Source organism: Cyanistes caeruleus, chromosome 3 (assembly GCF_971803275.1).
Source record: "Cyanistes caeruleus chromosome 3, bCyaCae1.hap1.1, whole genome shotgun sequence".
Taxonomy (NCBI): Eukaryota; Metazoa; Chordata; class Aves; order Passeriformes; family Paridae; genus Cyanistes; species Cyanistes caeruleus.
Window position 1 is genome coordinate 59128232 of NC_141703.1, and position 27296 is coordinate 59155527.

Below are 27296 nucleotides of genomic sequence, written 5' to 3' on the forward strand. Positions count from 1 at the left end.
TCTTGACTAGGATCACAGCACAAGTGTAGTAGTAGACCTGTGTTCTGATACACAGAATTTTTCTGCATGCAGTCATGCCAGATGTTCAGACTAAGGATGTTGTGAGTAATGTTAAAGTATCTGTTTTTTAAAAATAGATTTTCATTTTCATATGTTTGTCCTGTCAAAAAGTGGAGAATAGATGGTCATGAAAATTAAGATATTCAAATTTTATAATTTTGTCCTTGTCTTTGAAAAATACCCACCATCACCTTCATCCTGGAGAATGTAGAATCTTTTCTGCAATCTTCCCACATACACCTATTTCCCAGAAAATGTAGCTGACTTTAAACATTTTATTCAGTGACAATGCTGTTCACATTAACATAGCAATCTCAAAAACAGAACCACTTCTGAATTAAGCAATTTGTTACCTGTTTATTTTGGTGGTGTAAAGTCTGTCTCCTAGAAAAGGAAATCCTTCAGCTGAACAGTTTGCCTTGCAAGCTATATTTTTGTAGGAGGATTTGTTTGCTACAAATTGTTGTAAATAATCTCACATGCCTGAGTGAGACATCACCTGCATTTGCTCTGACTGAAATCTCATCTGCTTGGACTTTCTGGTTTCTTTTATTTTTTTTAAATTTTTGCACCAAGTTAAATAATAATCCTAAAAGACTGTGTAGTGTTACTAACTGGCTAGTGGGTATGAACACATTACATATAGAAACAGAATTAGACCAAAATCTGCATTACAAGAGGTAATTAAAATCACTACTGCTGATGTGACTAATTCTATTAACGCATTAGTGATAGGTCAGGTCCTGCTCCAACTGGCAGCTCTATTCATTCACTGAAACAGGGCCTTTCCATAAAAACTGATGAGTGCAAAAGTGCCTTATTAAACTGTGAGAAGAGATGAAAAATACCTTAACACGCTTTCAGAAGGGATGAGTGACAGACAAAGCTGGTGCCTGCATTGCAATGAGAGCAGCCACTGGTGCTGTTAGCCAGACAAAACCATGTTACTCTTAAGCATTCCACTAATTAAAAATAAATGCATATTGGGAAGCTCTGCAAATCCCAGGAACATGAAAGAGGAGTGTTTGCTGAATTTTTGAGCAGTGAAATAATACTGCAAGTCCTGGTGAGACAGGGAAAAGCACAGTTGCTTTGATTTCCCTGGGGTAGCGATGGGCATTAAAGCAGGTGAGAGATGTATGGCCTGGGGAAAATTTTGCCCTGAATTTTTATAATTTAGAGAGACACTGTCAGGTCAAATATGTTCTGCAATGAAATATTATTAAAGCCAAAATCCAAACCCTTCCCTTCTGAGCTGAAAATTTTAAAAAAAGCTTTACTCACTTCTTCTCACTTTCTCTCCAAATCCACTGCAGTACCTCTTCCCCTCCACTTTTGACAGACCCCACCTGGAGTGCTGCATCCAGCTCTGGGCCCCAGCACAGTAAGGACACGGACCTGTGGGAGTGAGTCCAGAGGATGGACATCAAGATAGTCAGGGGGCTGGGCCATCTCTCCAGGCTGTGAAGACAGCCTGAGAGACCTGGGGTTGTTCAGACTGGAGAAGGCTCCAGGGAGGCCTTACAGCACCTTCCAGTACCTAAAGGGGGCTCAGGAGAGCTGCAGAGAGACTTTTTACAAGGGCATGTGGCAACAGAACAAGGGGAAACTGAAAGAGGGCAGGTTTAGAACTTCCACCCACCCTCATGGCCAGACCTGGCCCTGGACATGGCTGTATTCTATAGGCCCAAGGAACAAGAGCTGAAACACAACAGACATCTCCTGAAACAAAGAATAAAACCAAACACTACAGAAAGGTTAACTGTAAATTATGTAACTGTAATGAAAGGTAACTGTAAATTATTCTTATACATGAAGTATAATTTAGAGACAAAATCAAGCAAAATATTTAAAACTGGATTAATCACAGTTTTTCCCTTAAATAACACTAATTTTTTTATGTTAAAGATAGCAGTATTTTACTGCATGTAAATCTGAGGTGAGAAAGTTTGTCCACACAGGTCAGGTAGAAAGTGTACAGTGCATTTGCTAATTAATTACAAGAAAAAGCTTATTTTTATCAGGACTGCTGGCAATAAAGGCAGACTTGCTAAAGGGATTTCCATGTAAACACACATTTAGTAAGAGCCTTATTAATGTATCAATTCTTTATTGCATATAGTATTTCATCATATGTTTACAGGACCAAGATACTTTTATTTTGAAGCGCACTTCCCCTTAGTAGCAGCATCTGTGTGTATGTGCGTACAAGTGCATTTGTCCCAGCCAGGGATAACCTTCTCCTCCCAATTCCTTTCTCTCCAAACAGGAACTGCATCTTCAATTTCTTTGTTTTCACTTATATAGTTATCATAACAATGCAAACAAGACTTTGAAAAATGTTTTCCGTCCCCTCTTGTCATTAAGAGTTTGAAAGCTGATCAGACTTTAAAACATCCTAAACAGCGGACATTTTTGATGCTCTGCTTAAGATTTTTTGCTGCAGGACTGATGAAGTAAAGAATGACCACCATAAGCTTAAAACAGCAATGGTTGTATTTAATGAGACCAAATTAATTTGCCTCCTCCCTTCTGAAGATACTGCTCAAGGTGCTGCTTGATCAACTGCAGAACTAGGAAAAATATTAAAAGAATTGCAATTCCTCCTTCAGATTTTTATAAGCGCTCTTCCTGAATGTTCTTTTATTCGGTTACTCTCTAATATCAGCAGAGTATCAGTGATGATGCACATCCCCCACACCAGCTTAATTAAATCATACATTCAATGCATCGAGTATTCCACTGTTCCCAAAGAACTACAAAATATCTCTTCTTTAGTAGATAAGAGGAATTATTGCCTCATGGGACAAACACCAGCTGATTGAATCATAGAATAAGTCTTTGCAATTGACTTGGATATTAAGTACATTCTAACACAGATATCTTGCTAAAATACTTTTTTCTCTTCCTTTATAAAAAAAAAAACAACTTATTTTTTCATGCCTAAACCTCTCTTCCAGTTTCACCTTCAAATGATCCGCGAAAAACAGACCATGAACCTACTCTAGCAAATCACAAGTAATTTTTTTGTCTCCTGATTGAACAGTCACCCCCATGTGCTGTGGCCATCCCAGGGATTCTGTGTAACAGTGAGGTGGTTGCAGCATCACTGGCTGTGCAAAGGAGACATGGCAGGAATTCCCTCCTTGGAAACGCTGCCTCTTGGGTTCTTAAGAGCATTTTGACCATTTCCTCTTACTTTTCATAGGCAGAACTGAACCAATCTATTTTTGTGCTGCTTCACTTCTTAACAGCCACTTTCTCTAGATCTGACAAGTTGGAGCACCGTGCCTGATCAGATAATGAATGTTTACATGTGACAGTCAGTGTTTCCAAACTGCTCCATTGTTCCCAGCAGCAGGGTGAAGCCCTGATGCCCATCAAGACAAGAAAGCAACAGGAAAGGAAGGAAGGATTTCCTGCCTGGCAAGAGCAGTGCTGTTTAAATCAGAGATGGAGTTAACCACCCATTCAAACATATGCACACGAAACACTGACACAGATTGCCTGGATCTGTGCCTTGCACAGGATTACCAAATCTCAGTGAACCATGTTTAATGAAACAGGGTGAGATGATTCCATAGCAGGCAAAGGAATGATCACAGACTGTTCTTTGTTTGTTTGTCCCTCTGGAAAAACATTCATTTTGTTGCCATCCTCTGCCCCCATGCAGCTCTTTGTAATCCCTCAAGAGATTCTGGGGGAAAATTTACACCTGGACGTCATGTAGATTATGGCTGCTTGGCTGATTAGAGAAGGGTTTGTATTTTATTAATAATTGTGTTTATCCTCAGCTTTTGGGTTTGTACCTCCAGCAGGAGTAGGTTTCCTCTTTGAGTTCACACCTGGTGCCATCAGTGATGCTTAGGCACTTGACAACATGGTAGATGTGAAGATCTGCTGCAAAATCTGAGGGATCTCTTTGGTATCCATGGCAATAAAAGACCGACCTGCTGGCAGTGTCCTCTGCAGCCTAAGGAGCAGAATGAGGGGACAAGACACAATTACCACCTCAAATTAGCTTCCCTACCAGAGGACAGAATTCCTCACATTGCTGTCACCATGCAATTAAAGGTTTGGAAAGCAAGAAAGGGAGAAAACACTGAGGGCAGGTAGGGCATAGAGTTCCTTTCAGCAACACAAACAAGAGTGTTTCCAGAAATTTCTACCCATGTCCTCTTTCTGACATGCCAGAAACCCATTTTGATCAAGGTACCAGTGATCCCATGAGGCATCACCACAACTGGTTTGCTAAGGACAGGTACAGATTTACATTGGAAATGAAGATACTTATCCTAAATTGACTACTATGAACCCACAGCTCTTTCAGTTCAACAAATCAAATTATTCTAACAGTGGTCTTTGTATGTCTTCTTTGACATCACTGCAGATACCACAGAAGTGTATTCTTCTGCCAATATTAACCTGACACATTTTTATTTACAGCTTAACCCAACCTTAAATGTCAAATTAAATGCATGTTACAAACCTCATCTCCCTCATGTCCAGTTAGCAGGCTTGGGATTTATTTTTTTCTCTGCTTTTGACAAGAGATTTTGCTCTACACTATTCCTCCAATGCTAAGTAAATTCTCACTTTTAAAATTAGTTTTAAAAAAAAGCTGCAACAGAGAATTCCCTTCTTCCCCCACAGAAGTTACAGGGAGGCTTTGTCTAATTCTGCACTTCCACATACATAGAAATGCATTTCACTGGCAGCATTGTGTGCATTTTCCATACCCAGTGAACTAGGCCATTATAAGATCTCTTACACAGCAGGATATGGTCAAAGATTTTTTTTTTCTTTTTTTAATTTCTATCAAAAGTAAAGAGACTTTCTGTAATTGTAATCTTCTAGAATGGAGTCTGTTTTGATGAATAACACAGCTCTGATGTACAGACCTGCAGCCACAACTCACAGTGTCTGTGCAGTTGTATCTTTCAACCCTTTACTGCTTGAGCACCAGCTCCCTTTCAGATTTCTCTCGCTTTCCTGTAGTTGAGGACTCAAACAGAAACAGAAAAGATACTTGATAGTTGTGGCTATACCAGCTTTTTGCTGCAGGTACTGGTTCTCAGTGGATGTGGAACCTGGAATAACACCTGGCACAACATTTTATTTTTTCCCCCTTGTGCTCAAACATTTTAAAGTGAAATTATGTAGTAGAACTAAACTTAGGCATATTGTCTCAGACATTCCAAAGAATTTATGTCTCTAACACAAGGGGAATATCTGAGTCAAATTTTTGGCTGTTTGGAAGACCAGTTAAGACCAGCATCTTTTGTTTTAACCTCTTTTCTTAGGTCTACACACACTGGAACCATATACTGGGCAATAACAAATGCACCACATCTCTATTATGATTACATGGTGTCACTACATAAGGGTATAGTGCACATCCTGCAGCAGGAGGATGGAATCAGCTGCTCCCTTTGGATGCACAGGATTATTCTGAACTTGCTGGCTATAAGGGATGTCTGCAGGATCCACAAGCCAGTGTCTTTCCCTGACTCAACTCAGAAGCTACAGCTTCGCGCCGGTACATTCATAATGATAACGGTAAGAAAAAATGAGTGAAAACTCCGATATGTCCCATCAATGTGCACTTGCAGCCCACAAAGCCAATGGTACTCTGGCTTTCTTTCATCAAAAGCAGCACAGCCAGCAGGGTGAGTGAGGGGATTCTGCCCCTCTACTCCACTTGGGTTGAGACCCCACCTGGAGTGCTGTGTACAGCTCTGTGGTCCTCAGCATGGGAAAGACGTGGACAGGTTGGAGACAAAAATTGTCAGCAGGATGGAGCACCTCTGCTATGAAGACAGGCTGAGAGAGTTGGGGTTGCTCAGCCTGGAGAGGAAAGTCTAGGGGGGTCTTATTGAGGCCTTTCAATAAATACAGGGGGCTCATAAGGACATGGTGAGAATTTTCACCAGGGCCTGTAATGATAGGATAAGGTGTAGCAGTTTTAAACTGGAAGAGGGTAGATTTAGATTGGAGATATGGAAGAAATTTTTACAATGAGAGTGATGACACACTGGCACAGATCATCCAGAGAAATTGCGTTTGCCATATCTCTGGAAGTGTTCTAAGTTGAGTTGGATGGGGCTTTGAACACTGTGATCTGGTGAAAGAAGTCCCTGCTCATGGCAGGAGGGTTGGAATAGATGGTATTTAAAGGTCCCTTCTAACTCAAACCATTCTATGACTTTATGATACTTTGACCAACACTGCAGTGGAGAACAAAAATACCGCAATAAAAGCACAGTTTAGATTTATGCTGAATGAAAGCAAACAGTACTAGCCATAAACCAAACACGCTTACCTATCTGCCTGGTCTCCCAAGGATCCTATAAATATGGCAAAAGCATTGACTTGAGTGTTGGTGGTCAAGACCTGTGCAAACCTTGACGGCTGAATTCCGTAACGCTCAAGATTTGCGTCACTTAAGACGATAACAAAATACTCATCGGCCTCCTCCTTGGCGATTTCCCGAATGGCATGTTCTGTCCCTTCCAAGGTATGGTCTCCACTCATGCAGAACTGAGCGTGGGCATGCATGGTCTGTGTGCACAGCATAACCACATGGAAACATGTAAGATGACTTTAGGAGCAAGCATTCATTTCAGCTAGCACTGGAGGGAGTAAATACTCGGTACCTCTGTATTAGGGGATCCATCAGAAATGCTCCAGATACAAAAGAAGATGGAGCTTTTTGTACACAGTATGTCATATTTTAAGACAGGCAGCACTTCTTAAAAACACAGTCAAACAATCAAAACCCACACAGGGACTTAATTAGACTGTGCCTTAGGGAAGGTAAAATACTTTGGTCAGCTGCAGTTTGAACAGATACGTTCCTATGTATTTTAGGAAGAAAACAGGGCTTAGTTTCCTAATGCTATGAACGGCTCCTGCATGTTCGTCATTTGCACTGGACTTCCAAATCCTAGTAGTGTCTTAGTTATTATCAAATATCTGATTCCTGACAGTGGCAGTCACATTTAAAAATGATAAAACATTTTGTTTGAGTTGTTACAAAATAAATACACCATATTAATTGAGGAAGCTGTTATCTATGTAGAAGGCCAGGAATTTTAGATGTTACTAAATCAGCTTCTTATAATCAAAGAAGCTATTTTAAAAACAGTTTTTGAAGGAAGCTCAAATACATGCTTCTAGCCTATCAAGCTGCAAACCTGGTAAATCCTACAATATACTCAATTTTAATTCATCCTACTACAGAAAAAAATTTTGGTGAATACACTCACCTTGCCATTGTGATTTAACATGTTTCCAGTTTAGCACTGACACATTTTCCCAATGCTACTGTGATGCATAACTTCTTGAAGGTACCAGACTAAATCACTGACCTGCTATCCCTCTACAGTTTTGAATGAGTCACTTATGCACTAATAATATCACATGATTTGGACACAGCTATCTATATCACTGCATAATCTTTCGAACTTCCCCTATCCTTTGACAGGTAGTCAAAATGACATGTTTAGGGTGCAGCAGTCCAGAATAAGGCACACCCAGCTTCTACTATTTTGGCACAATTTGTTTTCTACCATGTCTCTGAAAGGTCCTGTTTCAATTTTATGCAAATACACAGATTTTTGTTTTCTTGTATTTATTTTACCATCCTCATGTTTTGCATTCTGTCAGCTGCCTATAATTTCATCTTTGCAGTCATAATATCCTTAATTACCAGCATCACATATCAGTAGGATTTACCTTAAGAATCTCCAATCTTTGCTTATTGTTCTTGGGAACTTTGTCACTCCCAACCAAAGCAATGTTGAAGCCATCTCCTGAATGTCCAACAATGTCGTACTACAAGACAGAAACATCATCAGTCACCTGTTAGTCACAAGTGGCCCTTGGCTCACAATGACATAAGACAGATCAAAGGCAATTTGCAATTTTCAACAAAAGACCTCAACTGTTCCCTTTTTCTGTTTATGAGCTGCTTAAGGGAACTACTCACAATTTCTCACTGACACGAAAACATAGGAAAGAATTGCTAAATAATGAAATGAAGGAACAGTTCCTTATTTCCATGGTTTGTTTTTCACATCATCCCACCAACTACAGAGCAGTGATGTGGAGTATCAAGACCTTGCCCTCTCACATTGTCCATGTATTTATTTTAAAGCAGCAATTTTCATTCTCTTGAGTCTGACAAACAAGAAGCACATTGTTTGAGAGTAGCTCCTTGTTTGATGAATCTTTTTGGTGACCTCATTCTGCTCTGAAAAAAAAAAAAATTACAAGTCCCCTTTCTTGAAAATCAGCACTCCTTATTTTTGTGCATAATAGATCAAAGCTACTGCTGAAAGTATGTAGAGGAGCAAATTCCAAGAGCCCCTGTATGTTTTCAAAGGAGATGGTGTGCACATCATTCTCCTGCGAGATGCTGCAAAACTGACATGTAGAAGCACAGTAGTTCAAATATCCTGTTGAACAAATAACACAGTATTGCAAAGGCCTCTGTTTTATGTGAGAGCTTCCTTGTTGTTACATGAAAACCAAGACAAGCTGAGTTATGGCAAGGTCCTGATCTGCCCTTTGTGTTGTGGATGTGGCAGTCACCCCGGGGAGAATTCACGAGCAGGACAAAAATGTATTTAAGAGCTGTCTGCACCAAGCAAGAGAGCATAGTGTACAGAATCTGAGCCCAGAGAGACCTGAGCTGGCAATTCCTCAGCATGAACATGCCTGGATTTTCCCCTGCCTAGCTGGCACAGACCTGTCTTTACTTGACAGGGAGCCCTGATGCGGTATTTTACCTTTCTGTTTCCTTTTTTTCAAGTACTATTACAGGTTCCTGCTGGGTTTGCCATCCCTAATTCCCACATAATAATTTGGTAAAAGGCAGGCCTATTCCTCAAAGTTTTTCTGTCTTTTCTTACCTATTGAAAAACACTTTACTTGGTATAAGTCAGGTCCTAGAGAGAGGAGACATGGCAGTCTTTACAGACAAAGCTCTTTTGGTTTCCACATCACAAATTTGCTTATAAATATATAAAAAGAAAGCTAGAGCAGCTGGAACAACACTTTAAAAGGTGACACCTTGCTCTGTAAAAGAGCAAACGTGCCACATACTGTAAATTATTTCACCCAGGGTCAGACCATTTTGTGACAGCTCCACATAAACCAGACTTCCTTCCCCTAAGAAATCTTTATATAATCTACTCCTCACACAATCTCATTTAGTTCTGCTCTGTTGGATTTTCCCATTTCTGCTCTCCTCAGCTCTCACATGTCTAGTATTTGCTACCCAGCCTCATGTAAAGCTTTTAGTCTGCCACATGCTTTCTCTTCAAAACCTATTTCTTATCACCAATAATGTTTCAGACTCTTTCTTGATGGATATGAACACATGGCAAATGAAAATATACAAATTTTGAGAATAATGCTGAGGTTACATTCAACATACTTCCTAAATAAAACAGGAATATATCCTGTTTAATAAAACCTGAACCATGCACAAGGAATGTGTGCATGAGTATTGTTTTAAAAATTAGAGACTATTTAAATCAGAGGAACTAAATAAAGCAGAGGTTTAATGAAGCAGAAAATATACAGTGCTCGTGGTTCTTATGCAATGTCAGAAATGCCCACACATCTTCAGGGCAGGCTCTTAATTATGAAACCTTGCACATCCTCTGCTGAGCAGTTTTGCATTCAGTATCACTTTGAAATCAACAAACTATGTAAAGCAAAATGCTGCCATTCTCCTGTGTAGAAAGGCCTATCCCTTCATAGAAAGCCCCTTCCTGGCTTTATGGATGTCTCCCACTGGCTGTCTTTGTGTCAGCTCTGCCATACTGAGTTCATGGGAATAGGCCAAACTTTGCTGTTTGGGAATATCCTTGCGGTTCTTGACATACACCAGTAACAGAACAAGCTTTCATTTCAACCAGTCTGAGTTTAAACTCAGTGTGACAGCCTGTGTAAGGGGAATTGCTCTATCTCCTAGATGAAACACTAGATGTTGACCCTACAGTAGGGCCCCTCCACATTCTTGCACAAGGTGGGAACAGACAACTTGGTTACAGGCAAGGTGAGGCTGAAATGATCTGAGCAAACTATTGCAGGCACAGAAAGGCATCCACCTGAGAACATCATGTCCTGTCTGCTCCCTGCTCAGAGAGCTGCTTAGTGTTCTTTGTGTGTGCCCATGCATGCACTCAATATGCATGCTTATCTTTAACAGATGTTATCAGTTTCCTTGTTTCTTTGCTGACAGCTTACTATGCTATTTGTGATTTTAAAATGTGTGGTGAGGCAGCAGGGAAGAAGTAGCTATTTGATTAATCCTGACTGCTGCATTCTGGGTCAAGTAGGGCCTCCTGAAAAACAGAGTGAGGGCTTGCTGTGCGGGGGAATAGAGACTCTGTGGTCAACAGCCCTCGTGCACTGGTCCTCATGGTCCCCTGATCCCTCTGGAAGCCAGGTCAAGGACCAGGAGTAGCCAAAATCTAATGAGTGTGAGAAGCTCAGCTCCCCAAACTTTGAGGTTGGATGAATTCACAGCAAGGGAATGTAGCTGCACTGACTTGGATTGACTTAAATCAACATAAGACTGCAGGGTGGGAGACCATCCCTGAGAAGGGGATGAGAGTAGGCTCACAGAAAAGATCTACAGGTGACAGAAGGGAGATATTTGCCCAGTGGAATGTATGGAGTCTGTCAAAATTTAGGAAAACAGATTTTGGGAGAGGAGAAAAACTGGAGCAAAGCTCACTCTGAAATGGAAAAGAATTAAAATCTCTTTCTTGCAGTAAATGATTATCACCCCCTCTTTTATGTTCTAGTAAATGAATTCTTAGTGATTTCATATTATCTTGGTGCACTTGTTGTAAAGAAAAGGTGCAGACAGCTCCACAGTCCTGGTCAACTGGGAACCCCAACACATGCAGGTGCATGCAGACTGTGTCAAAACCAGTTTCCTTCCTTTGCAGCAGCTAAAGATAAGCACAGAAGAAGGGCCTGTGAAAAGCAAGGATCAAATCTGATGCTATTTTCCCTATAAATTCCCTAAGGAGGATTTATGTGGATGGAGTTATGAGTGAGAGAAAAGCCAAGATACAATCTTACTTGGAACTGACTTTGGTTTTGTTTTACGAAATTGCAAGCAAAGGCTCTCAAGACAAATCCAGCAGCAAAATACATTTGCTGTAGTGCAGCTTAATTGAAATAATAGATTATTGTGGTACACAGGAGCTTGTTTTCCAATAGCCTCAGGTACACTGAGACAAGGAGCCCTCTATTCAGAGTACACAACATGTAAACATGTATCTTGAAATAGCATCATTTTGTTGGTTTCTTTCCATAGGGAAAGGTTAAAACAATCTCTGTTCCACTGTCACATTTTGCACTGAATGGATGGTTGCTGCTGCCTAAAATGGGTAAAATGGAAGACTTTGTCTTCTGCAGCTGCCATGCCAAAAGGTTTCATTTCTGAAGGCATTTAAAAAGCTGAAAGAAGATGTGTGCTGAATGTAAAAGGCAGTGTGGATTAGACTCTGCTGGAGGGCTAGATCTTTATAAATTCATCTCTTCTTTGGACAACGCTGAACTTCCTATTTTTCTGAATTTATTTCAAACCTTTTGTTTATTATTTAAAAGAAACTATTCTGCCAAACGTGGACCATTTCTTCTTTTCCTGAATTAGCAGTGTTGCCTCCACAGTAAATTTTACAAACACAGAATGCTAAAAGAGGCATATAAAATCTTCAATTCCTCTTTAATACAGCTATAAATAACAATTCAGGATTTTCCCACCAGTTACATAATATGCTATTTATTGGGTCACAATATTTTTAAGGCTCCATAAAATTGCTGCTGGATAATTTACTGGACATGCCTCCTCAATCTGCCATAATGTGTGCAAATCATGGTAATCGGGGATGATATAAAAACATACAGTTTGTGACAGACATAGTACTACTTCAGATAAAAAAGAGAATAATCTGCCCTTCTGTGCATTTTCAAACAATTGGCACTTAAGATGGGCTATTCAGAAGATGAGCCTCCTGTTTTCCCCTTGACAAGGAATGATTCACTATCTGCACTTATGGGAAATGCAAGTAGGGCAGATGTCCCACATGAGCATAAAAAGCTGAGAAATACCTGCTGCACTTGTCTGACTTTATAAAAGGTAACTTTATTACCCGCTTGGTGCTGTCACATACCCAATACTCACCTCTCCTGTATAAGAAGGCAAGAAGAAACTATTTTCTACCTTCACTCAGTGCTGTTAAGATCATCAGACAGTCAACATCATCCCTGATACCAAGGGGTACCACCCATGGGGAAAACTCAAGCTGGGTAGGATAAAACAGCCAAGGAAAAGCCAGATCATCTGATTAATTCACAACCATATTTAGCAGAGAAGTAAACTAAGCAGCATCAGAAAAGTCATCCTGAGCAAAAGCCAGGAATTGCTTTTCAAAGTCTGCACTGCAGTTAGACAGCTGAAGAGAACTTTACTATGTAAATCCCCTTTGCTTAACAAGCTAGATGATCCCTTTGGTTCAACACCTGTTTTACAAGATACCCCTCAAATTTGTAGCATATGCTGTTGTGAGCCATGCAGATGGGGCTACAACAGGAACAGATAACAGAAGGCATATCTGAAGGCCAAAAAAGGCCTTTATTTTTATAAAACCAGGGAAGAAGAGAATAAGAAAAAGGAAGGAAGAAAAAAATGATAAACTGCAGATTTTTAATTGCACACTACACAGTTGTGTGTTCTTCTTTTTCAAATGGCTCCTCCCTTAGATATGAGAAATGTATGCTATTTTTGCAGACATACCAAACCTTCAGCTTTGTCCTGGGAAAAAATCAGCAGCATCATGCAAAGTGTCAACAGTTGTACAGAATGGAGTCAGAGATAGTTAAAAAAAAAAAAAAATCACTGCCATTCCTTCTCTCTGAAGCCTGACCATAGATTTTAAAATCTCAGAACTGAAGAGAGTTTGCAATGATCTTAATTAATTCTCCACAATGTACTGGCTGCATGTCTAGTTCTACATGTCATTCCTTTACCATGCACTTGAGTGTTCTGGGCTCTCAGCTTTAGAGCTGCACGAGAAATAAGGACAAATGGTTATCTGCCATTGTGCTATATCCTTCTCCAGTGTTATCGCTTTTTAAGTCATTTTCCTCAGCTGTGTGAATGTAACATAATTCATTGTTTAAAATAAGAGCATAATGAACAATTGTCCCCTGGTCACCATTTCTGTGTTAGTCAAGATTTTATTGGCTCCTTGATTTTTATCTCCTCCACACTGAGCTGCTCTTACTAAGTGACTTGTTTGGTTATTTAGTCACTCCTTGTACAGGGGCACTTCCACACCCTTTGCAATCTTTGTTACCCTCTTCTTTTTCAGTGCTACAAGATTTTTTGTGAGATGGGGGAGCAAAATTGCACACATTACTCCTAATGTGAATGCACTATGGATGTTTATAGCAACATTCTCATGCATTCTCCTTTCTTCTCTCTTCTTTTGGTAATAGTTTAGAACATTCTATTAGCTTTTTTGACAAGAACCACACAACATAATTACAAGATATCTTTGTTGGGCACCAGTCTATAGCTGGGAGTGAGGCCTCACAGAAAGCTGAGACTTTCTCAATTTAAAATCAAAATTATTTTCTTCCACCTGCCGCACTTTACATCTAAAAGCACTCAAACCACGCACTATTTTATTTCCCAGTCATCATTTATGTCCAGGTCCTTCTCCAGCTTCTTACAGCTGGATTTCCATTCTTATTTTCTCAAATAACTTCACATAATTAGCAACTTCCGGCACCTCAGTATTCATCCCTTTTAACAGATCACTTAGAGATATATAGAACAACATAACAGCATGGACTCTGGCACAGATCCCAATACAGCTCCACCACTGAGCCACTAAAAAATAACCAATCAGTTTCCTATATTTTATCAATATTTTCTTTCTCTTAAGGATTTTCCTTTTATCCCCCAAAGTCTCTGACGAGGGATTTTGTCAATTGCTTTTGGCCAAGGTGCCTTTGGCATCACTACCAACCAACCAACCAACCAACCAACCAACCTTGCTTGTCACACACATATAGATACCTTACTTGGCTTTTCAAAACCATGTTGACTACACTACAGTTTATGATATTTATCCTTGTGCCCATTACTTTTCTGTGGGGATGATCCTGCATTTTGCCATACAGTGTGTCGCTCAGATATATCTGATTTACCAAGCTACACAAATCATGCTGTATAATTGCACTGTCACTGTAAATATTTGTCCTTAACTTTTCTATTATCAGTGAGCAGGAGATACATGAACAGCAGAACCAGTAAAGCCCTGATTTCCAATTATTTTTTAAATTACATTGAACTCCCACATGGCTTTTCTGGGCTAAGATAGAAGTTTATGGTTACAGCACTTTCCTCCAACAGGATTAGACTATTTTTATTCTGTTTCCAGGAATGCGGTGACTTTGGGATCAAAACCATATTTTCAAACCAAAATTTGTTTGAAATTCTGCAGCATGCTGTGTTTAAGAAAGTTTAAGGGCAAGAAAGCATTACTGCCAAAGAAGATGGTAGCACGTCTTGTTTTCTTAGGAAAAAACATAATGCCTGTCTCTTTTTATAGACTTTTCTCTTGAAAAATAGAAGTGTGCATGATTGTACTTTAGAAGACATTCTAAAAGCACATGCTTGATTTTGTACATGAGATTCTGTGGAAGAACAGAAACCTGCAGAATTATGTTGTTGGAGGAACAAGGTGAAGCAGACCTGACTGAGTTGATCTGGACTAAGTTTCTATTAAATTTGCTTAGGAGATTCTACATTTTATTCAGATGTATTTTAATTCTTATGTTTGATATGCTCTTTAACAAAGGCAGTGGATTTGTGGATTCTGTCTGTTCATCCATTAAACACAGGGTACGTCCAGAATTACCTGAAGACTGCCATTCCTGTCTTCTTTATGGCTAAAATAACATGGCATAGACTTTGTTTAGGCTTACTGAGACAAAAGGAGTATTACACTTATTTACATTTAATTTTCAGGCTACCATTAAATAACATTTGGAACCTAGTATGTTTCAGTACAAGAAATTATTTCAAGGTTTTAGTTAGCTAGAAGAGAGAAGGGACAAAGAAGTCTGGTCTCTTCCCATGACCAAGTACTGCTGTGTGCACTCTGGGTGGATGGAAGGACGTGGTACCTCTGCATGTCCTGAAGCTCATATTTACTTGTGTTTTGTCGGCTGAAGTGTTTGTTCTCAAAGAAACAGATAAAACCAGAAAAAAAACCCAGAAAATCTCACTAAATCAAAATCTTAGATTGAATACTCCCCTGGTGAAATGTGTAATGTTTCTTACCCTTTCACTAGTATTATTTTTCAGGTTGCTAGAAATAGATTAATGTCCTTATTTCCTTGTGGGAATGAATAATATTCTTTGGCTAGACTGACTGCTGAAACACTTTTTCCACTGCTGCACACAGTCTGTGCAATAACCACAGAGCTCCCAGCCCAGCTGCAATTACCTTGAATTTGTGCTCATAATTCTCAAAAGCTTCCATGACCATGCAGACAGCCTCCATGGAGCGCTCCAGCCGCCCATCCACCCCGTTGAAGCGGTACATGCTGCCGGAAACATCCACCACCAGGCGCAGGCGCTTGGGCTTTTGCTGAGGGCTCCCCAGCTAACAGGGAAACACAACAGAACTAAACCCAGTAGAAATGGGAAAGCCGAACATCAGTAAAGATAAAATATTCCAGACAGAGAACCCAATACACTTCAGAAATCTAGAAAATTTTATCCAGCAAACATTGTTCAGTTTTGTTGTTGGTGTGTTTTTTTTCAGAAACAAAAACACAGCTATTTTTCTCTTTCAAACCAGTTCTTTGAGAGATAGCTCTTTGCTTTCCTGCACCTTCAATGACTGGAAACAAAATACCTCAAAAAATTCCACACATGCTTGTCAGAAAAATACTTTTTCTGTTTCAGTTTTGATTCTTAACATTTTGTTTCAGTAAAGAAACTCTTAAATTTACTCTTTCTGATGAGGTTTATGATGGAAATGCTTTTCCTTCATGTGCTGTACTAACAGGGACTGTATATGACTGTAAAAACTTGTCTGTTGAGGTTAAGAACATTCCAAAAATGTTTGAAATCTTGTTCTGATTAACTACTAGTTCCATCTTCATTCTAATGCTGAAATCATTATTTTTTCCTGAAAACAAATCCCATCTGTTCTAACAATTTTTGGCACAGTACATTCAAGGGAGGTGTTTTATTTAGCATGCAATGAGATGTGTCTGGATTCAAGTATGAAGCTATTAAGGATGATCTGACAAAATAACCAGTCACAATATAAACAAATAGCTAAAATGTTCCTTTTACCTGGAGAGGATTTGTGTACTTTATTCTTTTAACTATTCTTTCAATAGACTGTGACATCCCTGTCCTCCCAGGAACAAAAGAAGAGAAGGCCCATTAAATCCTACATTTATTTTGATTTTTATGCACGCACTTAAAGGTGCCTTTTTTTGCCTAATTGAGTAATTTTTCCAAAGCATTAAAATTGATACATTGAGTAAACACGTTTTGAAACAAATGAGAATTGAGGATTCAATAACTTTTCCCTTACTGATCTTTCACACAAACAGTGCCAAATTCCATAAATCATTCAAAGCAATGTAAGGACCAAACAGCATAAAAAAATAATACTAGGGATTTATCACATGTGGGTAGCTGACATGCAAAAAGATGCTGTACTCAGCCATTTACAAAAAAAACTTAGTGTACTTAAAAACTGCAATCTGACATTAAGTACTACTGTCAAGTATTATGGACTAGCCCCACTAGTTTTGGTCAGGTTTAGTTGGTCTGATTCAAGTGGTTTCTCTGTTGCTGACTCACATAGGTCTAACTGTAAAGCCTTCTAAGAGGATTGGCTGAGTTGGGCCATAGGACAGTCAGCTTTATCATATCTTAATCGCTTTTCCTCACCCTTTTTTTTTCATCATAATTTTTATTCTTGTAAATCCAAGTATCTGTGGAAGTTGAAATTATTTATATACCATGGAATAAGTAAAATGCATTTGTAAACCACTTTTTTTTAAAAAAACTTCCTTGGGGATCAACATATTTGTTAACAAAAATTAAGTTAGTGAGAAAATATTTTCCTTTTTTCTGTAAAAGCAAACAAAATAAATGTTTTCTGCAAATTGCCTCCTGGCCATTAAAATACAAAATAAGAATTTAAAAAACTGTTACATTGGATCAAAATTTAACACTACCTAGATTGGTGTCCTCTCTCTGAGGGTGGCCAACAGGAAATATTCATGCAACACTATATGAAGAGGTACAGAAAACCTTCCATCCTGTGGTTGCCTCTGTGTCAGGCACATCCCAAGCTAGAGATATTTTTTTGAGTTTCTCATCCATATAACCTACTCAAACCCCAAGCACAGACACTATAGAGCCACTATGAAATCAGCAAACTAGTCAAGCTCTTTTCCACCTTTCCCTGGTTCTTGCTGGATACTTACTTGTGGCTCAAGTTCTCCACGTCGTTTATATATGGCTTTTTCTCCTGTCAGCCCATCAATGATTTTGGCATCATCTAGCTCTCCAACAGCTTGGTGTCTCAGCCATTGTCTTTCTTTACCCTTGGCCTACAAAAGAAAAAAAATCTTAGTCAGTGATGTGAGTGTGTGTTAGACAATTTAAGACCTACTGCACATGACATACACGTTAATTTCTTTGTAATGATGTGATAGTTTTGGCATAAGTCAAAGAAAATCCAAACACATGTTCACAGCTGTCCTGGTCTTCTTCTCTGAAAGAAAATTCAACACTGACAAAGAATATATTCCCTCTGTAACTTGGTCTTTTTTCAGTAGTTTCATTTATGAGAGTTTAACTGTGAACAGCAGAAATGTTAACCCTTCCAAATATGCTGAAAATGTGGCAAGCCTGCTCAGAAATACATACAACTGAAGGGACACACATAACTGACCATTTGTTAGGTGTTTTCAATTGACACAGAATAGAAAAAAAGTCATTGGGTGACATAAAGGTGAAACTAAAGAGCATCCACTTTAGGCAATGGTAAACAGTTGCTTTTCAAACAATATTGACAGTATAAATCAATTATGTATTTTAAAAACCTACTTTTAAAATTGTGATTCTCAAAAGACAGTCCACTAAACACTTGTTCTAGTTAAAAGGACATCTGTTATCTGCAGCCCGACCTGATGAAAATACATTACAATTCAGGAACTCAAATATTCATGGAACTCCTGTACACAGAGCATGCAGTTAAGATTGAAGACTCAAGTGTTACGATATCATAAGCAACATGTTTAAGCATATTCTCAAAGGATAGCTTCATCATACATGAGGTAGGATAGGTTCATAATGCATAAGATCCCTCTAGAGACAACAAAGTCTGTATATATATGGTGTTTATGGCTTATTTAATTTCTTTAAATCTTCATGTTAAAATTGCTCATCCTAGTAGGAAATCCAAAAAGGAAAGACAATTTTGAATTTCTGTACATATAACGCTTTTGCCCTCTTAGCAAATTGCTGGTCAGCAACTGGAGGAAAATCAAATATCCAGAAGGACACAAACTGCCTTAAACATTGATTTTCAGGAATGAAAATCAATTCCTCTCTGATGAGCAGGAAATCTTACATCAAAAATCCTCAGTAAGGTGCAGGCCTAGGATTTGAATGGATGAATCTTTACAGTTTTGTATAGTCTGAACAGGCAGGTAATGACTTCTTCAGGTTCACGGAATCTTTGATTTTGCTTCAAGCAAAATGTATGAGTTTTTTGTTTTGGTGTACAGAGGAGTTCTGGACTACAGACTACTGACTATAATTGCTCAAGATTAATAGAATACTTGCCCATGAAAATAAGTAAGCAGAAAGACTACAAAGCCACAGAAAAATGTTTTGATTAACAAAATCAAAGGCTTTACAGATGTTTCCTGATGGGAGACATAAACAATGTTTTCCAAAAAACATGGAAATCACAGACTTTTAGTAAATCACAAAAGGAGAAAGTGGGTAAGATTTTTGAGCTTGAGAATTCAGCCAGTTGTGTTCTCTGATACATTTTCATGGATCACAGTGCGCCACTACAGTAACTCTTTTCACTGGAAGATGTCATAGGTATATTAAATTTATAATTAAAAAAATTACAGCTGTGACTTTACATCTCTGTAAATGTCAGAGAAAAAGTTGTGTATGTGAAGTTATCACATCTAAATATGTAGCTTGTAATGGTAGAGGATGTATTAAACACTGCCAGTTGCGGTCTGCATTTGTTTCTGGGAAAACATTACACAAATGTTCCATTAGCTGCTGAAATCACAAAACTGCTACTGACAGGCCTCAGGGTTTTTCATATTTCCAACTCTCCAAGCCATGCTAATTATAGGACTGCTACTATTTTATTCTTGCTTCTATGACTAGACAGTTCCTGCATGGTGTAAAGCAGACAGTGCCCAGCAGGCTCAGTCACTCAGGCTCAGGTTTGCCCAGTTTAAATGTAGGGGCCTAAATGGTGCTCAGACATCTCAGACAGGGACAGTTGCTCCTAATTCTCTCTGCAATAATCAATAATGAGAGTAGTACTTTCTGGAAAGCAAGTCACCTAACATTGAAGAAGGTCTAAGTGACTGACTGACCATAACCTTTTGAATTTGGAGTTCAGACAGACAAGCTTCAGGGGAGAGAAGAAAGAGCCCATCAGTGACAGGATTTCCTGCACTTCTGGCATTGCTATTTCTACAGAAGATAAACAAAATCTCATTATGTTTTGATAACGTTGTTCAAAGAGCTGACAGAGATCAGTGAGTTATAAAAAGCAAAATGAACAATGAATTTACATTCTCAGACTATGTTTATGTATCACTTTCAAGGATCTGCCTATTCCAAAAATCTTTTTCTGCTGCTACTAACTTTTTGCGAGCCATAGACAACTGGACCTGAATCCCAGCCTCTTGATTCTAGGGAGATAAAATTTAATCAAGTGAATATATTTTAAACAAATCCACAAAAATAGCAATAAAAATAAATAATTAAAATTAACGAAATTAATAAAAATAAATAATTAACAATAGTTAAAAAAAAAACCAACAAAATTAACAATATTGAGGAGAAAATGCAGGAAAATCCAGGAACAACATGGATTAATTATTTGAACACAGTCTGAAACTAAGCAAACTCAAACATTCTTAAAAAGCCAAACACTCTCTCTATTGAAAAGGTAATGTGGGATTTTCACAAAGTTAAAAACACATAGACATCTGGGTTGCAAATTTTACTAGAATGGATTTTTCCATTGGTTTCTTATTTGAGATATGTGGAATGATTAAGTAACTCCTATAATAATTTATCTTCATTTTCCTAGTTCATCTTACCAAAATCTATATAAAAATTCATACAGTTACAAATTTTCTTTTATTTTCTTTCACCATTGCTCTTATTCTATTCCTAGCTTTTTCAAATTCAGTAATTTGTTTTTTTCATCATAATTTAATTTAATTTAATTTAATCTAATTTAATTTAATTTAATTTAATTTATTTCATCATAAATTACATAAATTTCCTAACTTTGTGGTTAGCAGTTACAGGTCTTGGCAGGAAATTAGCAAAGTCTCATAAAACACTGTGGCTTATAAGACTTTGCCTTGACATTAAAATGACCATTTTAAAAAAAGCAAGCAGACATACCTTCTTATATTAAAATATATTATTTTTTTATTATGATTAACATGATCCCTGAACATAAGAATTTTGGTTCCAAGGGATAGATAATGCAAAGACTTAAAACTGAAGATTCACTTACTGATTTTATACCCAGAGTGTGCTTCCAATAGTGTGTGTACTAAAAACATGGCAAAAAATCCACCTAGATATAAATGTTGTAGAAAAAACCCTCAGATTTACATCTGATTTTCTTCTCAACAAAGACCTGTCCTTATAAGCCAAAAGTCTGTGTCCTGAACTGAGACACATATTAAGTGCATGAATCACCTAATCATGAACAACTTAAATGTTCATTACAGGAGGAGTTCTCTGAATTGGTACATTCATAATAAAACTGGCTAATGGTTCTCTGTGTATATATGTGATTATAGTAATACTGTTGTAGCTATAAAGGCTTAAAGGTATAAATAAGGCAAAGAAATATTACCCTTCTGACTTGCAATACCAGGGGATTGGATTTCTTTGTTCAGGAGGAGGCTGTTTATCATACTGAGGGGTTTCTTTTTGTATTTCAGTTTTATTGGTTAAGACACAGCACAGGGACTAATAAACTAAGGTATATATACACTAGTGGTTAGTAGCCCTTAACAGAAATATTTATAATCAAATATGTCTTATAACGAGTAAATCACTTTTCCTTTAATTTTCACTGAAGATTAGCAGATGCCTCCTAGAAACAATGCACTTAAAATTTTATTTACCCTGTCTATGAACACTAATATTAAAAAATCCCAGAGCAACCACCACACCAATTACCAGAAGAAAGGCAAACGGGTCATTTTAGTGAGTTTCCACTTAGGAGATCTGGGCTATATTGATTTCTGTTAGCAGAAGTTAAAAACAAACCTGGGAAAAATCCATGTTTTCAGCTGCCTATGTAGTAAAACTCCTACATGGAGTGGGTGTCTCTTTTAAAATCTATAGCATTTGCACTTCGCAGCTAAAAAATACTCTTTTGGACCAGAGGTAAAGGCAAAGACTGGGCTCTACACATCTTCACAAATTCTTTTCATGTGTAGTAACATTTTCTGTCACAAAACTGTGCTCCTGAGTAAGTAATCTCCGTAAGGTGTGGAATGGGAATACTGTAACTCAGAGATGAGCACTGGGATCCACTTGTAGGCTGTATTTTAAAACAGCAATATGAAACTGCTTTTTCTAACCGATTATAACCTGAACCTGCTTTTAGCCTTCAAAGGTATGACCACCAGATGTTAACAGAATATTAGCAGGACAGTATTTGGGGGCTAATGTAATGACCTACCTGTGTTCCTTTATCAGAGAATCTAAGATTACCTGCAGATTGTCCAAGATGATGCGGAGTGACTGAACTTGACGTCGGACTGCTCCAGAGAACCTTTCATAAGTTGATGCATCATATTCACTCATCTGAATCTCCTTTAATCTAAAGGAAAGAACAAGAAGCTAAGAACAGCTTAGGAAACAAGTGTATCCTCCATTTACTTATGTAAAGTAAAAGTTTATTTACTTTAAGTAAATTTACTTTAAGTGAAATTTAGACTGCAACCAGCACACAGAAGAGACGAATCAGAGAAGTGGCAGCTGCTCTTTTGAATTTTTGATAAGGCAGATGTTCACCAATGTCTACAGGGACTGTATCACATTAAAACTTACTGAAGTTACTAATCTATTACTCTCTCCTAATCTGCTTTAAAGTTTGAGAAGTAAATCAAAGGTTCTGAAAAATGTGATCAAATTTGAAAGGTTTTGTTGTCTCAGGTGCTGCTATCTGTACATAAAAGGATCACGAGTGTCTATTCATTACTTCACTGTTAGGAGTATTTTAGACACAGCCTGATTCATGTTTCAACACAAAGGTTAAGTAAAGACACACTATAAAATCTGTCCTTGAAGACCTACAAATAGTAACTGTCTCAAATACTTATGCTGGTGCTTCATTAAATGAAGAAACCTTGAAACAATAGGGTTTTAAATAAGCACTAACAAAAACGTGCTCCCTCCATAAAAAATGAGTCATGTACTATCCTGTCCAGAGGCCTGTAACAGAGAGTACACCTGCACCATGAAAACAAATGCATGCTTTCTTTACAAGCAAAGATGTGTCTATTTCAAGTTCTGTATCACCTTTTAAACAACATATCTTAGCAGGTGACATTTACCATTGGAATGTATTTACAGAGATCCAACAGTGAAGAAAGAGCTAGGCAACAGGCAGATATGCTGGGAGTGCTCATCATTCAGTATTTGTCATGACCCAACATCGTGCAGAGAGGCAGAAGTTGTGTACCTGCCCACCCCACCCCTCAGCATGTGGCTAGGTTCAGTCCTGAGCTAAAATTTACTGGCCTGTGCCCAGCCCATTTCAAACAAGCACTTCATAACGGCATAATCTCACTCTCAGTGTTGAAAAAGTACTGTGTTTTAAACTGAATTATAAATGGATAGTAAAGTATGTATAGGCTAATTTTATTTCCAATGGCAAGTTTTTATAACACTATCTCAAGCTAATTGTCTGGATCATAAAGTCTACCTGAGAACTGCTGTTTAGACCAACCCTTTGAAGATAATATTAAAATCAAACATCAAATCTTTGTTGTCTCTATCAGGATGTCTTTTTGTATTTACAGTTTTGCATGCACAAAGTCATTATAGCCAACTCTTATTCATTAGAGGTAGGAAAAAGGAACTTTCAGTGCCGCACATTTAATTTTGTGAATCCTGCCAACAGAGTTTGGTATCTTCAGATCTACAAAAGAAATATTTTGTTTCAAACAAAAAGAACCTCACATGGCGTTTTACTTTGTTGCATCCTACATCAGTCCAAAGTGAAAGGTAATTCAGAAAAATACCATTGAAAATACTGCATCTATCCCAGAGTATTTGTTAATTTCATTTTTGTCAAATAAGGCAATTTAAAATGTTTGCCAATAGAAATACTATCTAGCCAGGAAAGCATCAATAGCTTTTATACAAAATTTCTCTTTTCCCCTCTATAAACAAAGCAGTGAAATCTGCAGTTTCCCTTTCTTTTTTGCCAGCCTGTGGACTCCAACCTCTGTATTCTTACCTGTTAGTTCCCACAACTATACAAATGGTACAGAATAATAATTCAATCAAATATGGTTTCATAATAGGCTACACTTGCAGTTGGTACATGCCAGCCCACTTGGGTTTTGCAGGACAGGAATTGTTACCTCATGTACAGATACCCAGATTTTACAGAGCATAGCGGCACTATTCCCACAGCATGCTGCAGTAGCCAGGAATTTCCCCTTTTCTCTGTTTTAGTAAATCACCACACACAGGCAGTAGAAACTCATCTCAAAGCCTGCCAGGTGTGTATATGGACATATGCACAGACAGATGTACAGTATCCAAGACCATATATACCCACTGTTTCTATTATGAAGCAGCTCAGAAGCAATTTTGAAGAGGGGGGAATGCTTTTTTTAATACAAAATACTAGAGATTGACTTGAGAGTTCAGCTGGTAGAAGAAATCTGAATCTCTGTGCACATTCTGGGAAAGGGTTGATCAGTAATCACACATTACACTCATGCTGGGAAGACCTGCTCTTCGTGTTAATCAGCTGCTGAAGCTTAATAGTTCAAATTACAGAATCACAGAATATTCTGAGGTGGAAGTGATCCACAAGGATCCATCAAGTCCATCTCTTAAGTGAATGGCCCATACAGGGATCAAATCCACAGTATTATTAGCACAATGCTCTAACCATCTGGCTATAGATCATTCAAAAAGAAACAATGTGCTTGTTGTGGTCCATTTTGAAAGACACTTGTTAAGTCATTAATTCCTAACAACATACAATCTAGATTCATCATAATTCAAAGAAATTTACATATAATCTTTTTCTTTTTAAAAAGATAAATATTTACCTCAATCTCCTTCTCCATCTAGCTATGTTTTAGCTACCAAATTACACAGTCATTTTAACATTGTGGCTTAATTCAATAAAACATTCCACACATCTTGTCCAGAACACTAAACATGTGCTGGTAATCTCTGTTAAGTGATAATGAACAGGGTAAGGTAGCTGATAAATGCAGTTAAGAAAGAAAATCCTTTTCAGCCATCTTTTTCAAATTCTTCTGGGAAATGGAAAAGAAAAAAAAAAGACTTTCACATTACCTCTGTTTAAAGGCCTTTTCACCCATCTCTCGAGCAGCTCTCTTAACTTCCTCAGGAACAGCATCCTTTTCAGCTTGAGATACTTGGTAGACCCTGTGGCCAGCGTCTAGTCGATAAGGCCCACCTTTGCCACCTAACCCAGCAGTATCTCTCCCACCTAGGATGGTCGAGATAAAAAACCATTAGGAATATACATTTGATAAAAAAATAAAACCACATTTTCTTTAAAGCTTCCACTGTCATCTACACATGTTCTAAAAATGTTGCTAACAATCCCCAGTTGAAATATTTCTCGACAAAGGTTTTCAAAACCAAACAGCTATCATGGTAAAGAAGAACTCCCATGGAATAGTTGTGTTATAGTTTGTTGGGACAAATATTTCTTTTCTCTTCTTTTATTGACAATAAACCAATCCTGTACTGGGTAAAATAGCTCTAGGCAGAGGACAGCTTTGTATTAAACCATTTTTGACTGGCATAGCATCTCCCTTAGGTATCTGTCAATGATGCATTAAAAACAAAACAAAACAAAACATGAATCAATGAAAGACCTGTTCCACCAGCCCACATATTTCCACCAACATGTGGCATGTTGTCTGGATCCACTTTTCCATGTTTAGGGGAGCTGACATCCAAACCACTTTCCCTCTCAATCGTTATCTGTAAGAGAGAAAGAGAGATGTAAACATCTCTTATAGTGAAGAAAACACCCCAACAACCTAATAATAACAACATACTAGATGTGCTGAGTAGCTGCAGGACCACCACCAATAAAGGCAACATTTAACCTCAGAGCAGAGCAGAGTAAACCAGGACTCCTGAGTGGCACATTAGACCCCCAAACAAAGACTACTGCCACATCTGAACCCCTCTACATTCTGTTCATATCCACACTAGAAATTGCTTGCTGATAACTGCCCAACATAACTCAAAATCCCCCTGTAAACAGAATAACCTGCAGCTCAAACACTTCTCAGAGTATTTATTGTATATGCACAGCATTTCACATCCATTTACACATTTCATGTGCACCCAACTGCAGTCCCACATTCCCTGTTGATGGGTAGATGGATGTTTCATGAACAGGGGCTACAGAGATGAGACTGGTCAGCAAATGGCCGGTTCAAATAACAGACTCATGCAATCCTCAGCATCACTTCATGGACCACAGAAGTTCTCCCATGCTGGGTTTTCTAGATGTGTCCACTGAGGGCACTTTCACCACCGATTCACGGCACAGCTGAACATCCAACAGCTGCCAGATGGTCAGGGCTGAGTCACTTTAGGCTGGGGCTGGATTTAAGTGGGTGACTGAAGGCAAAAATACTCCTTCTCATTATTAACTCTGAGTCATGTAGTAAATCAATGAATCATGTGTGAACTGCCCCTTACTAATCTTCTATAATTTAGTGCCACTTTATGTTTGTTTTTAACAAAACCCCATGACTGAGATGGAAAATTAGTGTCTCTAACCACTTAAAATTAACTTTTTTTCTTATCTACTGTAATACATTTAATTCTCCAATGAATTTATGTGTCTCAATAACTACAATTTATTGCCTTCTCAGAAGTTCACTGGTATTATCAGGGTTTTCACTGTACAGCAGCTTAATCCTTGAATTCACTGTCTTGCAGACTCACTGCTGACATGAATTCCACACATGTTTTTGAACTGAAAACATGTGGTCTAACAACACTGTCCTGGCAGCTATTCAAAGCATAATTTTCTTTCCCTTTACAGAATTTATATCAATTCAAAGAGGTACAATACATCCTCTGTGAACCATGTCATGAGTGTAAAATCAAGATCTAATCTGATAAATTACATCCATTTAACATTTGTGTAGGGAGAAACATGTAACCAAAACAGCATGTTATCCTTATGGTTATATACTTTTTTGGTCTAAGAGATTTCCTCCAAAATAAACCATTCTTTTTTTGCAAAACTGGTGGATTTAAAAACGATCAGAAACACTGGTTAACAAAAATTGCTGAGTTTGAAACAAAGTTATAAAATGAAATTGATAGTTCCAGTTTCATGAAACAAATCAAAACATTATTCTATAATGAGAAACATGAAATTAGGCAAAAATTTTACATGTTCATGCTTACATATTCTTTATAGAAAAATATTCCTTCTGTAAAAGAAAGCTCTATGAAACAAACATAACTATAATCAGCAACGCAAATGTCGTATTCTATTTTTGTCAAGTTTTTCCATTTAAAAAATCCACTAGACATTTTGAAATAGAAGCATTTTTTAAATCTTCAGTGAAAAAGTCTGTAGACAAAAGAGCATTATTGCACA

The 27296-nt window shown here is 38.0% G+C and overlaps 1 protein-coding gene across 2 annotated transcripts in view; it reads right to left on the reverse strand.

Moving 5' to 3' along the window:
* Positions 1–2153: 2153 nt before the first annotated feature.
* Positions 2154–27296, reverse strand: part of VWA8 (von Willebrand factor A domain containing 8) — a 180513-nt gene continuing 155370 nt past the window's right edge. For both annotated transcript variants that reach the window (XM_086881203.1, XM_086881201.1), the window contains exons 38-45: positions 25540–25648; positions 24989–25145; positions 22154–22262; positions 17623–17748; positions 15612–15770; positions 7798–7896; positions 6383–6621; positions 2154–4033 (exon numbers count right to left, since the gene is read on the reverse strand). In XM_086881203.1, the coding sequence (XP_086737329.1) occupies positions 3925–4033; positions 6383–6621; positions 7798–7896; positions 15612–15770; positions 17623–17748; positions 22154–22262; positions 24989–25145; positions 25540–25648 (1107 nt within the window). In that variant the 3' untranslated portion in view covers positions 2154–3924. The remainder of the gene's footprint in view (positions 4034–6382; positions 6622–7797; positions 7897–15611; positions 15771–17622; positions 17749–22153; positions 22263–24988; positions 25146–25539; positions 25649–27296) is intronic.